The 16563-nt window shown below is 38.3% G+C and overlaps 1 protein-coding gene across 6 annotated transcripts in view; it reads left to right on the forward strand.

The window, feature by feature from the left end:
* The window catches only part of GTF2H2 (general transcription factor IIH subunit 2), a 36531-nt gene that overhangs the window by 7766 nt on the left and 12202 nt on the right, over window positions 1-16563 (forward strand). For all 6 annotated transcript variants that reach the window (XM_033179807.1, XM_033179803.1, XM_033179806.1 and 3 more), the window contains 7 exons: window positions 367-417; window positions 795-849; window positions 5146-5251; window positions 12159-12249; window positions 12464-12551; window positions 13186-13293; window positions 16125-16188. In XM_033179807.1, the coding sequence (XP_033035698.1) occupies window positions 367-417; window positions 795-849; window positions 5146-5251; window positions 12159-12249; window positions 12464-12551; window positions 13186-13293; window positions 16125-16188 (563 nt within the window). The remainder of the gene's footprint in view (window positions 1-366; window positions 418-794; window positions 850-5145; window positions 5252-12158; window positions 12250-12463; window positions 12552-13185; window positions 13294-16124; window positions 16189-16563) is intronic.

The raw sequence follows: 16563 nt of genomic DNA on the forward strand, positions 1-16563 counted from the left end.
CTTACTTAAATCTGTCTCCTCAGATTACAAATATGTTCATATTATTCCTAATTTATCAAAACCTATTCTCAATTCTGCTCGTTCTCCCATCTCTCTTCATTGGATCTTTTCCTCTTTGAAATTTTTTCTGATACATCCAAATGGTTCCATCTTTTAAAACCTAGCTCAAACCTATCTCATTACCCACCATTTAAAATTAGGATTTTTACTGTTTAATATTTTTATTACTTAAAATTGTTTGAAAATCTGTAAGTTTAAAAGTCATGAGAAGTGATGCTTGAAACAGGGTTCATAAACATCAGTTGGACATGTTCTTTATGATTGTTATTTTGCCTTTATCTAGTGTGTCTTTTTTTATTTAAACAGTTGTTGGAATACTTTGTAGAGGAATATTTTGATCAAAATCCTATTAGTCAGGTACGTATATAAATGATAGAATTCAGAATTAGATTCCTGTTTTGCTTCCAAATGTAATTAATTTTTTAAAATTGGACATGTATTTTGTGAATTACCCAAATTGTTTAACCAGTTTCCGGTATACTTAAAAATGAAAAGCATAATAACTCTAAAAGTTAAACAGTGTACAGTGAACTCATAGCTAAATTTATTTACCAAAAGCACCATGAGAAAAAGTTTCTCACCTGTTGCTTCTTTCTTTTGTAATTACTTGTTTATTTTAGCTGTGTAAATTATTTTTTTTCTGCCCCAATATGATCTACAGGAATAGTTATATATATTCTTAATGGGAGGAAATAACTTGTTAGATTAATAATAATTTTTGTTTTTATTTCAAGATAGGAATAATTGTGACTAAGAGTAAAAGAGCTGAAAAATTGACTGAACTCTCAGGTATGCATAAAATTACCTTTACATGACTCAAGGACTTTGCTTTATTTACCCAACCTCGTAGCCCTGTTTGTAAGTCTGCTTAATAAGTAACGTGAAGGGTTCCTCTGTCTTCTCTAGGGGAAACAATTTAATAACATTTCCCCCACCATTATATTCTTAGGATACAAGGTTAACTATTCTAAATTGAGTTCTTCATAGTGGTAAATAATAATTACATTGAATATAAATGTTTTAATTTAAAATCTATGTGTGCTTATCCTGAAATTTTTTTTTTTCTTTCTTTCTTTTTTTTTTTTTTTTTTTGGAGACGGAGTCTTGCTCTGTCACCAGGCTGGAGTGCAGTAGCATGATTTCGGCTCACTGCAAAGTCCGCCTCACGGGTTCAAGCGATTCCCTGCCTCAGCCTCCTGAGTAGCTGGAACTACAGGTGCCCACCACCACAGCCTGCTAATTTTTTGTATTTTAATAGATATGGGGTTTCCCCATGTTGGCCAGGATGGTCTCGATCTCTTGACCTTGTGATCAGCCCACCTTGGCCTCTCAAAGCACTGGGATTACAGGCTTGAGCCACTGCGCCCGGCCTTATCCTGAAAATATTAAAATACAGTTACTGTAATCATTTATAAAATCTAGTTAATCTTAAATTCTTAAAAAGTTAAGCATCTAATTTAAAAGGGAAAAAGTATAAAAATTAAACTGTAGCTATTGCTACTGAATCAATTTTTCTGCTTCCATGACATACCTAACTGAATTTTAGTTGCAAAACGTAGTAATGGCATTTTAAATTTGCTTTGGTATATATGCTGTTACAAATTTGCATCACTGGTTCTATTTTATTTTCTGTGAAATACACTGTCCCTTAAATCTGGTTCTCAACCTTTTATCCTTGACAACACACATAAGGGAAATGACATACTTTCTTCATTAGTAGTTTTTCATTAAATGCAGTGAGGAGTGAAATGTACATTGGCTTGAAGTGATCCAAGAAACTCAGTTGTGAGTAACCAAAAGAATGTCACGCCAGCTTAGGTGCAGAAGGAACATTTTTGGCTATGTTCAAAAGTGGGCCAATTCCATATATAGTTGCTGCGTATGTTGGGGTCCTGGCTTTGTCTGGCTTCATTCTCGGATAGATTTTCTGGAAGTTGAAAAGATGTCTCTTAATTGTTCCAGTCTACATTGTACCCATAGCCTATAGCTTCAGCACACATCTAAGGAGAACTCTGATTGGCCTGACTTACGATTTGCCCATCCATGAACAAAGTGGCCAGTGAATGAAGTATTTTGTTTGTATGCTTCGATTGCCTGCCGATGCCCAGAGCAGGATAGAAGTAGGGTCAGCACCACATGAACTAAGCAGGATTATTATGTAGTGGAAGAAGATGGTTCCTCCAAGGTAGGGCTATAGGGTCAATACTTTCCTCTCACTTTCCCCACCCCAAATTACCAGCAGTTTTCTTTCCTTCTTTCTTTTTCTTTCTCTCTCTCTCTCTTTCTTTCTTTCTGTCTTTCCTTTCTGTTTTTCGTCTGTCTTTCTGTCTTTCTTAGAAGGAGTCTCTCACTCTGTGGCCCAGGCTGGAGTGCAGTGGCACTATCTTGGCTCACTGCAGCCTCCACCTCCCGGATTCAGGTGATCCTCCTGCCTCCCCCTCCCGAGTAGCTGGGATTACAGGTGTGTGCTGCCATGCCTGGCTAATTTTTTTATTTTTAGTTGAGATAGAATTTCACCATGCTGGCCAGGCTGATCTCAAACTCCTGACCTCAGGTAATCCACCCACCTCAGCCTCCCAAAGTGCTTGGATTACAAGTGTGAGCCACCATGCCCAGCCCCAGCAGTTTTCTATGGATGTTAGTGAAGTCATATATGTAAAGATGAAAAATGCTCTGGAGATTCTGACAGGCCTCTTGAAGCCACCTTTTTTCCTCCAATCAGACCACTGCTGTAAACCACACTGACACTATCATGGTATGCTTTTTTCCTATACCCATAACACAGTGGGAGATTAAAAATAATTTTGTAGGGTAGGAAGAGAAGTGGATAGAGAGCCAGGAGATCTAGGTTTGGGTGCTGCTGGTCCTGTAGTTAAGTAGGCATATGTCTTTGGGCAAATCATTTCACTTGTTTAGATTTAGATTAATTTTCTCACTTATGAAGTGAGGGATTTGGACTGCTTAGTGAGGTGCTTTCCATCTCTAAAATTTATGAATCTAAAATACTTGCAGTAAATATTAAATATTACAAATAGTTAATATTTTAAAACTTACTCAGATGAATAAAAACTCAAGGGAGCTCCCAAGTTGATGAATAGACAAAGAAGACATGATTCACACAGAAAAAAAACCCAGAAATTAAATAATGGAAACTAGTAATCCAAAAAAACTCCACCCAATTCCATAACATTTTATTTTTTAATATATTTTAAATGAGCAAAATTAAGTTTCAAAAGCAATATGTTGCTTGTGGAACCACAGAGAAACTGTTATTTATAGTGCTGATAGTCTTATAAATTAGTTCAGTATTTTTTAGAATAGCATAAAAATTGTTCCTGAAATTATATTTAGGAATTGTTATGGAAGGAGAATGATCACTTTACAAAAATACTCTTTGTAATATTATGTGTAATAGTGACAGATTAAAAATTAAACATTTAAAAGTATACTTTGATGAATTATATTTTATGACAAAATCAATTTAATGATACATAGATTATTGATTGATACGAAGACAGTGCTGAAATGGAAAATGTTTATGGAATACTATATTTCATTGAAACTCAGATTCCATCAATTACAATATACTTTTATAAGCCATTAAGAAGGAAAAGTCGTAGTAGTTAAACTTTGACACAATATCAAATGATATATGGGTTGGATATACTAGCTTCTTGGTAATTTGACATGTCTATCACTTTGGGGGCTGGGTGTGGCGGCTTACACCTGTACTCCCAGTTCTTTGAGAGGCGGAGACCGGAGGATTGCTTGAATCCAGGAATTCAGGACTAGCCCGGACAACATGATGAAACCCTGTCTCTATATAAAATATAAAAAAAATTTAGCCGAGTGTGGTGCCGGGCACCTGTAGTCCCAGCTACTTGGGAGGTTGAGGTGGGAGGATGGTTTGAGCCTGGGAGGTGGAGGTTGCAGTGAGCCGAGATTGCCCCATTGCACTCCAGCCTGGGCAACAGAGCCAGATCTTGTCTATAAAAAATTTTTGTATTAAAAAGAAAAAAAAGGATTTGGCAACTTCTCCCCCCTTCATTTGAATCGCTTGGCATGAGATAGACAATCTTTTCAGATGCTATTTGGTAAGAGAAGATAACACAGCTTTGTCTATTTGTGGGAATATTCCTTTCTTAGGTCTTGTAAAGCTCTTGATTTCTTCCCTCAAGAAAAATACGGGATTGCATGCATTCTTCCATCAATATTTGCTTCATTAATAATAAATTTATGCCTCACTGCTGTGTTCCACACCTTTCTACATAAAAATATAGCCTTTTGTATTAACAACCTTTCTAAAAACATTTTATTGTTTGTTTTTTGAGATGGAGTTTCGCTGTTGTTGCCCAGGCTGGAGTGCAGTGGTGTGATCTCAGCTCACTGCAACCTCCACCTTCTGGGTTCAAGCGATTCTTGTGCCTCAGCCTCCCTAGTGGCTGGGATTACAGGTGTGTGCCACCATACCCAGCTAATTTTTGCATTTTTAGTACAGATGGGGTTTACACCATGTTGGCCAGGTGCGTCTTGAACTCCTGACCTCAAGTTATCTGCCTGCCATGGCCTCCCAAAGTGCTGGGGTTACAGGCGTGAGCCACCGTGCCCAGCCTTAAAAACATTTTAAATAGCAGTTAAACTCACCATGAAGAGGACAATGTACATAATGCAATTGAAGCAACAACATGTGAAGACCTATTTGTAGGTTCACATATGAGCAGGCAAAGACTATGTTACAAGTGCTGCTGGCTACCAGTGATTATTAAACACATGCTGATTTCAGAGATGTTAAAATGTGAAAATGTATTGGTCTTAAAAATGATTAAATGTGGAAATATTAAGAGTAAAAAAATGCACTCTAGGTTAGTATTATTTTAAAATATGTATGCTAATCTATAAGGAGATTATTTGTATTCTGTTTTTCAGTATGAAGTGAGACTATTTACAAAATATTTCAGATAAAATTCTAACAGAAATGCAAATTGAAAGGATTCTGTTCTTTAACATCACAGATATGTAAATTTTGAGAGAAAGAAACTTTTTTAATATATAGGATTTTATTTAAAGATCTTATTTCTGTTTTAGGAAACCCAAGAAAACATATAACGTCTTTGAAAAAAGCTGTGGATATGACCTGCCATGGAGAGCCATCTCTTTATAATTCCCTAAGCATGGCTATGCAAACTCTAAAGTTAGTATTATACATTATGTATAATTGAATTAGAAGTTTTTTACATGAGTTAAGTTGAAATGATATGTTAATATGGGGCCCATAAACACAGCTATAACAAAATTGTTAAGTACGAAAAGTATGTAATGTCATTTATGATGTTTAGTGTGGTGTTGGTTAGTAATTTTTATTTTACATTTTAGTAGGATGTTGTTAAAGGTTTTATAAAAATATAATGTAAAACTGTTGGCAATATCAATAGTACAAAAGAAATATGTTGGTAAGAAATATTTTATTAAAATGAAATTTAATGTAGTATAATAATTGTAAGTTGGTTGTACCTTTATTAACATTTATTAATTTATTTTGAAAATAATGGCCAAAACCACAATTCCTTTTGCACCAACCTCATATATCTGTAAATTAATAGATATGGCAAGTTCAGCTATGTGGAATAGAGCCAAGACCCGAAAGGAAATACTTAGTATAGTTAAAGCTTATATATATATATATATATATATTTTTTTTTTTTTTTTTTTCTCGAGACAGAGTTTTGCTCTGTCACCTAGGCTGGAGTGCAGTGGCATGATCTCAGCTCACTACAACCTCCGCCTTCTGGGTTCAAGTGATTCTTGTGCCTCAGCCTCCCTGGTAGCTGGGATTACAGGTGTGTGCAACCATGCCCAGCCAATTTTTGTATTTTTAGTACAGATGGGGTTTCACCATATTAGCCAAGCTGGTCTTGAACTCCTGGCCTCAAGCGATCCGCTCACCTCAGCCTCCCTAAAGCTTACATATTTTATCTCTGGATAGTCTGTCCTGGCTCAGACTTTATAACTTTACATAATAGATATTTTTCTAGTTTTGAAGTGGATGAGAAGGAGGTAACACATGTAACAGAGGTAAGTACAGTAGTAGGGTCTACCAGTGAGAGCTGAGAAGATAACAATGAAAATATAAGCAGGAAAGCTATAACTAACTGATAAAATTGCTGCAGAAAACATAGAAACGTCTATTTAGTATAGGTGAAAACTGGTCACCACAACTTAAAACTCTACAAGCTATCATTTTAGTTAAATGGTATACAAGATTAATGTTCGTGATTATTATGACTGAATTACTATGAGGTTAAGTTACAGTAATCCCCCCTTTATCTGCAGTTTCACTTTCCAGTTTTAGTTACTCTGGGTCTGAAAATATTAAATTGAAAATTTCAGTAATAAATAATTCATAAGATTTAAGTTGTATGCCATTCTGGGTAGCGTGATGAAATCCTACACCTTCCTTCTCTGTCCTGCCCAGGATGTAAATCATCCCTTGGTCCTGTAGATCCACACAGTATATGCTGCCCACCCATGTAATGGCCTAAGTCATCAGATTAACTGTTTTTATTGACTGTCAAAACTATTGCAGTGTTTGTGTCATTTTACTTAATAATGACCCCAAAGTGCAGGAGTAGTGATGCCAGCACATTGTTATAATTGTTCTATTATTAGTTATTATTGTTAATCTCTTACTGTGCCTAATTTTTATACATTAAACTTGATCATAGGTGTGTATGTACAGGCACACCTCATTTTGTTGCACTTTTATTACACTTTTCAGATAACTTTTTTTTTTTTTTTTTTTTGAGACGGAGTCTTGCTCTGTCACCCAGGCTGGAGTGCAGTGGCTGGATCTCAGCTCACTGTAAGCTCTGCCTCCCGGGTTTACGCCATTCTCCTGCCTCAGCCTCCGGAGTAGCTGGGACTACAGGCGCCCGCCACCTCGCCCGGCTAGTTTTTTGTATTTTTAGTAGAGATGGGGTTTCACCATGTTAGCCAGGATGGTCTCGATCTCCTGACCTCGTGATCCGCCCGTGTCGGCCTCCCAAAGTGCTGGGATTACAGGCTTGAGCCACCGCGCCCGGCCTTTTTTTTTTTTTTTTTTTTGAGACGAAGTCTCGCTCTGTTGCCCAGGCTGGAGTGCAGTGGCCAGATCTCAGCTCACTGCAAGCTCCGCCTCCCGGGTTTACGCCATTCTCCTGCCTCAGCCTCCTGAGTAGCTGGGACTACAGGCGCCCGCCACCTCGCCCGGCTAGTTTTTTGTATTTTTAGTAGAGACGGGGTTCACCGTGTTAGCCAGGATGGTCTCGATCTCCTGACCTCGTGATCCGCCCGTCTCGGCCTCCCAAAGTGCTGGGATTACAGGCTTGAGCCACCGTGCCCGGCCAACTTTTTTTTTTTTTTAACAAACTGACAGTTTATGGCAACTCTGTGTTGAGCAAGTCTGTTGGTACCATTTTTTTTAACAGCACGTGCTCACTTCATGCCTCTATATCACACTTGGTGGTTCTTGCAATATTTCAAGCTTTGTAAATTATTGTTATATCTGTTATGGTGATCTGTGATCAGTCATCTTTGATGTTACTATTGTAATTATTTTAGGGCACCACAAACTGGGCCCATATAAGACAACAGACTTAATTGATAAGCGTTATGTGTGTTCTGACTGCTTCACCAACTGACTGTTTTCCAGTCTCTCTCCCTCTGTTCGGGGCCCCCCATCTCCTAAGACAAAAAAATACTCAAATTACACCAATCATAACCCTACAGTGGCCTCTGATTGTTCAAGAGAAAGGGGGAGTCGCATGTCTCACTTTAAATCAAAAGCTAGAAGTGATTGAGCTTAGTGAGGAAGGTATGTCAAAATGCAAGACGGGCTGAAAGCTAGGTCTCTTGTGCTAAACACTTAGTCAAATTGTGAATATAAAGGTAAAGTTCTTGAAGGAAATTAAAAGTGCTTGGCTGGGCATGGTGGCTCTTACCTGTAACTGCAATACTTTGGGAGGCTGAGATGGGAGGATTACCTGAGGCCATGAGTTTGAGGCCAGCCCTGGTAACATAGCAAGACCCCCATCTCTACCAAAAAAAAAAAAAAAAAATAGCCAGGCACAGTGGCGAGCACCTGTAGTCCCTAACTTCTCAGGAGGCTGAGCCCAGTAGTTTAAGGCTGCAGTGAGCTATGATTGTGCTACTGCACTTCAGCTTGTATGATAGAGCAAGATCCTGTCTCAAAAAAAGAAAAACATAATGGAAATTCAAAGTGCTGCTTCAGTGGACACATGAATGATAAGAAAGTAAAACAGCTTTATTGCTGATATGGAGAAAGTTTTAATGGTCTGGATAGAAGATTAAAGTAGCCACAACAGTCCTTTAAGTCAAATTCTAATCCAGAGCACGGCTCTAATTCTCTTCAATTCTATGAAGGCTGAGAGCAGTGAGGAAGCAGCGGAAGAAAAGTTTGAAGCTAACAGAGCTGAGCTCATGAGGTTAATGAAAGAAGCTATCTCCAAAACAAAAGTGCAAGAGGGGCCAGGCACAGTGGCTCAGGCCTGTAATTCCAGCACTTTGGGAGGCCGACGTGGGCGGATCATGAGGTCAGGAGTTTGAGACCAGTCTGGCCAACGTAGTGAAACCCTGTCTCTACTAAAAATACAAAAAATTAGCCAGACGTGGTGGTGTGCACCTATAATCCCAGCTACTCGGGAGGCTGAGGCAGGAGAATTGCATGAACCCAGGAGGCGGAGGTTGCAGTGAGCCAAGATGGTGCCATTGCACTTTAGCCCAGGTGATACTGTGAGACTGTGTCTCAAAAAAAAAAAAAAAAAAAGTGCAAGAGGAAGCAGCAAGTTATCCAGAAGATCTAGCTAAAATAATTGATGAAGCTGACTACACTAAATATCAAATTTTCTTTTTCTTTTCTTTTGTTGTTGGTTTGTTTTTGAGACAGGGTCTCACTCTCTCACCCAGGCTAGAGTGCAGTGGTGCAGTCATGGATCACTGCAGCCTCAAACTCCCAGGCTCAAGCTATTCTCCCAGCCCCGCAAGTAGGAGGGACTACAGACATGTGCCACCACACCCAGCTAAGTTTTGTATTTTTTGTTGTTGTTGTTTTTGTAGAGGTAGGGTTTCGCCACATTGCCCAGGCTGGTCTTGAACTCCTGGGCTCAAGCAGTCCTCCTGTCTCTGCCTCCCAAAGTGCTGGGATTACAAGCGTGAGCCACTGCACCTGGCCTCATATTTTCAATGTAGATGAAACAGCCCTCTGTTGGAAGAAGATGCCATCTAGGATTTTCATAGCTAGAAGAAGTGAATGCTTGGTTTCAGAGCTTCATGGGATAGGCATCCTCTCTTGTTAGGGGCTAATACAGCTGGTGACTTGATGTTGGCACCAATGTTTGTTACCATTCTGAAAATCCTAGAGTCCTTAAGAATTATGCTAAATCTATTCAGTCTGTGCTCTGCAAATGGAATAACAAAGTCCGGATGACAGCACATCTGTTTACAGCATGGCTTACTGAATATTTGAAGCCCATTGTTGAGATCTATCTCAGAAAAAAGATTTATTTCAAAATATTACTGCTCACTGACAATGCACCTAGTCACCCAAGAGCTCTAATTGAGATGTACAAGGAGATTAATGTTATTTTCATGTCTACTAACATAGCACTCATTCTGCAACCCTTGGATAAAGGAATACTTTGAACTTTCACATCTTGATTATTTAAGAAATACATATCATAAGGCTGTGACTGCCATAGATGGATCTGGGCAAAGTACACTGAAAACCTTCTGGAAAGAATTCACCATTCTAAATGCCATTCATGGAAGGAATTCAAAATATCCACACTGGCTGGGTGTGGTGGCTCATGCCTGTAATCCCAGCACATTGGGAGGCCAAGGTGGGTGGATCACTTGAGGTCAGGAGTTCAAGACTAGTCTGGCCAACATGGTAAAACCCTGTCTTCACTAAAAATACAAAAAGTATCTGGACATGGTGGCGCATGCCTGTAATCCCAGCTACTTGGGAGGCTAAGGCAGGAGAATTGTTTGAACCCGGGAGGTGAAGGTTGCAGTGAGCCAAGATTGTACTACTGCACTCCAGCCTGGGTGACAGAGCAAGAATCAGTCTCAAAAAAAAAAAAAAGAGGCCGGGCACGGTGGCTCAAGCCTGTAATCCCAGCACTTTGGGAGGCCGAGACGGGCGGATCACGAGGTCAGGAGATCGAGACCATCCTGGCTAACACGGTGAAACCCCGTCTCTACTAAAAAATACAAAAAACTAGCCGGGCGAGGTGGCGGGCACCTGTAGTCCCAGCTACTCGGGAGGCTGAGGCAGGAGAATGGTGTGAACCCGGGAGGCGGAGCTTGCAGTGAGCTGAGATCCGGTCACTGCACTCCAGCCTGGGCGACAGAGCGAGACTCCGTCTCAAAAAAAAAAAAAAAAAGAATACCCCATGAACTTAGTTGATAAAGCATCAGTGGGGTTTCAAAGGAATGACTCCCATTTTGAAAGAGGTAATACTGTGAATAAAATGCTATGAATCAGCATTTGCATTCCTTTCATAAAAGGAAGGGTTGACCCATGTAGCAAACTACTTTGTCTTATTTTAAGAAATTGCCATAGCCACCTCATCCTTCAGAAAGCACCACTCTGATCAGTTAGCCGCCATCAACATCAAGGCAAGACTCTCCATCAACAAAAAGATATTATTCACTGACAGCTCAGTTGATTTTTAGCAATAAAGTATTTTTCATTAAGGTGTGTACTTTTTTTTTTTAGATATAATGCTGTTGCACACTTATTAGACTACAGCATAGTGTAACCCAGGCTGGAGTGCAATGGCACGATCTCGGCTCACTGTAAGCTCCACCTTCCAGGTTCACACCATTCTCCTGCCTTAGCCTCCTGAGCAGCTGGGACTACAGGCACCCTTCACCACGCCCAGCTAATGTTTTTGTATTTTTAGTGTAGACGGGGTTTCACCATGTTAACCAGGATGGTCTCGATCTCCTGACCTCGTGATCCACCTGCTTCGGCCTCCAAAGTGCTGGGATTACAGGTGTGAGCCACCACCCCCAGCCGTAAACAGAACTTTTATATACACTAGGAAACCTGAAAGTTCATGTGACTTGCTGTATTGCAAATATTTATTGTGATACTTGCTTTATTGCTGTGGTCTGGAACCAACCCTGCAGTATCTCCAAGGTATGCCTGTATTGGGAAAAACATGGTATAGTCAGCCCTCCGAATCCTCGGTTCTGCTTCTGTGAATTCAATCAACCACACATCGAAAATATTTGGAAAAAAACTGTACCTATACTGAACAAATAGACATTTTTTTCTTGTCATCCCCTAAAAGAGGATAACAATTATTTACATAGTATACATTGTATCAGGTATTATCAATAATCTAGAGATGTCTTAAAACATGGAGGATGTGTACAGGTTATATGCAAATACTATGCTATATTGTATCTGGGACTTGAGCGTCTGCAGATTTTGGTATCCATAGCAGGTCCTGAAATCAATCCCCCAAGGATACCGAAGGATGACTGTATATATAGGGTTCAGTACTATCCTTGATTTCAGTTATCCATTGGGGGTCTTGGAATGTATCCTCTGCAGATAAGAGGGGACCACTATATAGTCTTCTAGAAAAAAGTGTGTGTTACTATTTTGAAGCCACCTCTATATACTTTAAAGCTGATCCATATAATATTGCCACATTTTAAAGTTTATCCATATATTGTTGTATTTCTTAGTGTATACTTTAGACTTTTTATGAAACAAGCCACTGGAATGTAAGCTTCATGATGTCGGGAACATTGTCAGTCTTGTTTATCACTCTATCCCCAGAACTTGAGAGTACTCAGTATTTATTAAATGAATCAATTAACAATTTTTTGAAGTGCGTAGTTCATCTTAGAAAAATTTACATTAAAGTGTTTAAAATATACTCACAACCTTTCCTTGCATTATCGAAACAAATGAGGTATTCTATAGTCTAAATGTGTAATCCTATGTTTACTATTCTTTTTGGGTAAATTTTTTGGTAGTGTAATTTATTGTACCTAATTGGAGTGTATTTTATCTTTCTTTTAAGACACATGCCTGGACATACAAGTCGAGAAGTACTAATCATCTTTAGCAGCCTTACAACTTGTGATCCATCTAATATTTATGATCTAATCAAGGTACACCAAAAAATCAAAACCCAAGTTACAACTCTAAAGAGAATTCTGTAGCAAATTTGTTTATATATATATATTTGTGTGTGTAATTCATCTTTGTGGTAGATGTAGTGAATTTATCACTAGTTTTCAGAGCATTCTTTATTTTTCAAATACATTAATTCTTAAATGTTTTTCTTCTTTCCTAAAACTATCTGTCTACTTGGATTTTATGAAGACCCTAAAGGCAGCTAAAATTAGAGTATCTGTTATTGGATTGTCTGCAGAGGTTCGCGTTTGCACTGTACTTGCTCGTGAAACTGGTGGTATGTATATAATTTCTTTAATATTTGCTCATAATTACTGTGTAGGAAATAATAATTAAATTAGGATGTTTTAATCTGTTCTGAGGTACTAAAAGTCTAAAATATGGGCAGTCATCTTAAATATATCATTAATTCTGTAAGAAATCATCTCAAAATGCAAAGAGTTTTCAGTACTTATGTCAGTATTTAGAGGAAGTATTATAACTCTTGGAAAGCTGGAAATTTTACTGTATGTAATTCTTTATAAAGATTTTATAACTTGTCTTTAATTAAATTCTAATTACAGGTCAGGCATGATGGCTCTGCCTGTAATCCCAACATTTTGGTAGGCCAAGGCAGGAGAATCACTGGAAGCCAGAAATTTGAGATCAGACTGATTAACATAGTGAGACCTGTCTCTATTTATATGTTAAAATAATAATAATAGTAATAATAATCAATTGTAATTACAGTTATTCCTAGAGAAGTTGGTTTAGATATGTTATTTAAATAAGGTTTTAAAAGTGATAATTTAGCTGAAATCATTATTTTGAAAATGTACATTTTCAGATGATAAAACTTTTACAGAATTACATAGAACGTATACTTCGTTATGTCTATGAAGCTGTTTTTCTTTTTCCTTTTCATCTGTTAGGCACATACCATGTTATTTTAGATGAAAGCCATTACAAAGAGTTGCTCACACATCATGTTAGTCCTCCTCCTGCTAGCTCAAGTTCTGAATGCTCCCTTATTCGTATGGGTAAGTGTTTTTATGTTTTTAAAAAATATATATCTAGGCTCTCTATTTTTATTTGTACAAGTTATTTTAATATTTAAGAATTTTTAAGGAAAAAATATGCTTCTTGAAGCAATTTTGGAAAGTACAGAGAAGTAAAAAAAAAAAAAAAAATGAAAACTAACAGTAGTCCTGTCACCCAGAAAATACTGTTGGCTTTCTTTATTTTTAAGGCTAGAAAGGTAAAAACTGTGTTTATAGAAAAATACTTATATTAAGCTGGACGTGGTGGCTCACACCTGTAATCTCAGCACTTTGGGAGGTCAAGGTGGGTGGATCACGAGGTCAGGAGATCAAGACCATCCTGGCTAACACGGTGAAACCCCATCTATACTAAAAATACAAAAAATTAGCCGGATGTGGTGGCGGGTGCCTGTAGTCCCAGCTACTTGGGAGGCTGAGGCAGGAGAATGGCATGAACCCAGGAGGCAGAGCTGGCAATGAGCCGAGATTGCGCCACTGCACTCTAGCCTGGGCGACAGAGCAAGACTCCGTCTCAAAAAAAAAAAAAAGAAAAGAAAAAAAGAAAAATACTTATATTAAGAAATTTTTAAAATAAGCTACAAAGGCCAGGCGTGGTGGCTCATGCCTGTAATCCCAGCACTTTGGGAGGCCGAGGCTAGCAGATCACCTGAGGTCAGGAGTTTGAGACCACCCTAGCCAACATGGCGAAACCCTGTCTCTACTAAAAATTACAAAAAATGGCTGGGCTTAGTGACAGACGTCTGTAATCCCAGCTACTCAGAAGGTTGAGGCAGGAGAATCACTTGAACTCAGGAGGCGGAGGTTGCCATGGGCTGAGATTGCGCCACTGCACTCCAGTCTGAGTGGCAGAGCAAGACTGTCTTAAATAAAAATAAAAGGCCGGGCGCGGTGGCTCAAGCCTGTAATCCCAGCACTTTGGGAGGCCGAGGCGGGCGGATCACGAGGTCAGGAGATCGAGACCATCCTGGCTAACACTGTGAAACCCCGTCTCTACTAAAAAAAAAAAAAAAAAAAATACAAAAAACTAGCCGGGCAAGGCGGCGGGCGCCTGTAGTCCCAGCTACTCGGGAGGCTAAGGCAGGAGAATGGCGTAAACCCGGGAGACGGAGCTTGCAGTGAGCTGAGATCCGGTCACTGCACTCCAGCCTGGGCGACAGAGCGAGACTCCGTCTCCAAAAAAAAAATAAATAAATAAATAAAATAAAAATAAAATAAGCTACAGAATTCTCTGTACTGTATGATCAAAGCTGTGTAATACAAACTGTGCAAAGACAAAGCTTGCAGGGAAGTACACCAAATTGCTCAAAGGAGGGGAAATTATTGGTTTTTGATCACTTTTTCTTTTCTTTTTTTTTTTTTTGAGACAGTCTCACTCTGTTGCCTAGGCTAAAGTGCAATGGCGCGATCTCAACTCGCTGCAACTTCTGCTTCCTGGGTTCAAGCAATTATCCTGCCTCAGCCTCCCAAGTAGCTGGGATTATAGGCGGGCGGCACCACCACACCCAGCTAATTTTTGTATTTTTAGTAGAGACGGGGTTTCAGCATGTTGGCCAGGCTTGTCTTGAACTCCTGACCTCGTGATCCGCCCGCCTCAGCCTCCCAAAGTGCTAGGATTCCAGGCGTGAGCCACTGCACCCGGGCTTGGATCACTTTTTTAAAATGTTATTTTCTTCTATTTTACAAAAATGTTACAATGAAGATTTATTATATTTATATTGAAAAAAGGTATAACTTTTAAATAGAAAAAGAATCTCCTTAAATTTTTAAATGTTAATGAAGTAGGATGCTTTTCTACTTTTGGCCTTTTGTATTACTAGTCGACCTCTCTTTTCCACGGTCTTCTCATGTGTTTAATGGTGTTAGTAACTACCTTATTGTGTGTTGCAAGGATTGAGTTAATACAGATGATGCATTTAGAATAATGCTTGATGTAAACATTCAATACATTTTAGATCTTACTTAGCTAATCTTTTTGATTTACTGATATATATTCTTATTCCATTTTAAGGTTTTTTAAATTTGTAATTTGTTTGTTAGAGTCCTTTAGGAATATTAACCTTTTCTTAGTCACCTGATGCAAATATTTTTCTTGTTGGTTATTTGCCTTTACTTTTATTCATTTGTTTTGATATGTAGATACATTTAAATTTTTTATGTAATATCTCTTTTTAAAAATGGTTTCTGCTTTTCCTGAACATGTTTTCAGAATTTAAAATTATATATGGAAAACAAATTACATGAAAGATTTGAGCATTTCAAAATTTTAAACATAAAAGTATAAACTTAGATAAAATGAAGGTGTACTATATCTTTAGTTGTATCAGAAATGATGTAAAAATTACAACCTCTTTAAAAAGTAGTGTTGATCATTATTAAGTTAGAAAATATATAGCTGGGCATGGTGGCGGATGCCTGTAATCCCAGCTACTTGGGAGGCTGAGGTGGGAGAATCACTTGAACCCGAGTGGTGGAGGATACAGTGAGCCAAGATAATGCTACTGCACCCCAGCCTGGGTGACAGAGCAAGACTCCATCTCAAAAAAAGAAAAAAAGAAAAGAAAAAGAAAAATACATATATGAACTTCAGAATCTGAGGTCATATATGTAGACAGATCTTTCCCCCGTTTCCTCTACTTTTTCTTGTAGCTTGGAATTAGTTTCATCATGCTATAATAAGCTTATCTGAAAGGTGGTAAAGTGATATTTTGTGCAACTTCATTGGCTTTTTGATAAGAACATCTTTAGGTTCTTAGTCCTAAAATTCTGCTGTTTGCTTGGAAAAAGAAAGTAATACGTTTTCTTCTATGAAGGATTTCCTCAGCACACCATTGCTTCTTTATCTGACCAGGATGCAAAACCCTCTTTCAGCATGGCGTAAGTAAAGACCTTGAAAATATCAGTGATAATGTTTTTACATTTTTCATTCCTTCTTTTAAGTTATAAATTCAAAAGATAGGCAATGAAGAGTATGTCTGTATACTTGTATGGAGTGATCTTCAGGATATATTACTAAGTAAAATAGTAAGTTTGAGAGAATTTTGTAGTATGCTACTGATCACCTAAGAAGAAAGTAGAGATATAAGTGGATATATTTGCTTGTTTATGTTAATAATAAAAACAGTAGTATGGAAATAATAAAAACTTAAAAGGGGTGGAGGGGGAAGTTTTTTTTTTATGTTTATCTCAGTGAGTGCGTAGGGAAAAGCAAAGGGATAGACCCTAGACTTTTCTGAATGCATCACTTAATGA

Source organism: Trachypithecus francoisi, unplaced genomic scaffold (assembly GCF_009764315.1).
Source record: "Trachypithecus francoisi isolate TF-2019V2 unplaced genomic scaffold, Tfra_2.0 Lachesis_group2, whole genome shotgun sequence".
NCBI lineage: Eukaryota > Metazoa > Chordata > Mammalia > Primates > Cercopithecidae > Trachypithecus > Trachypithecus francoisi.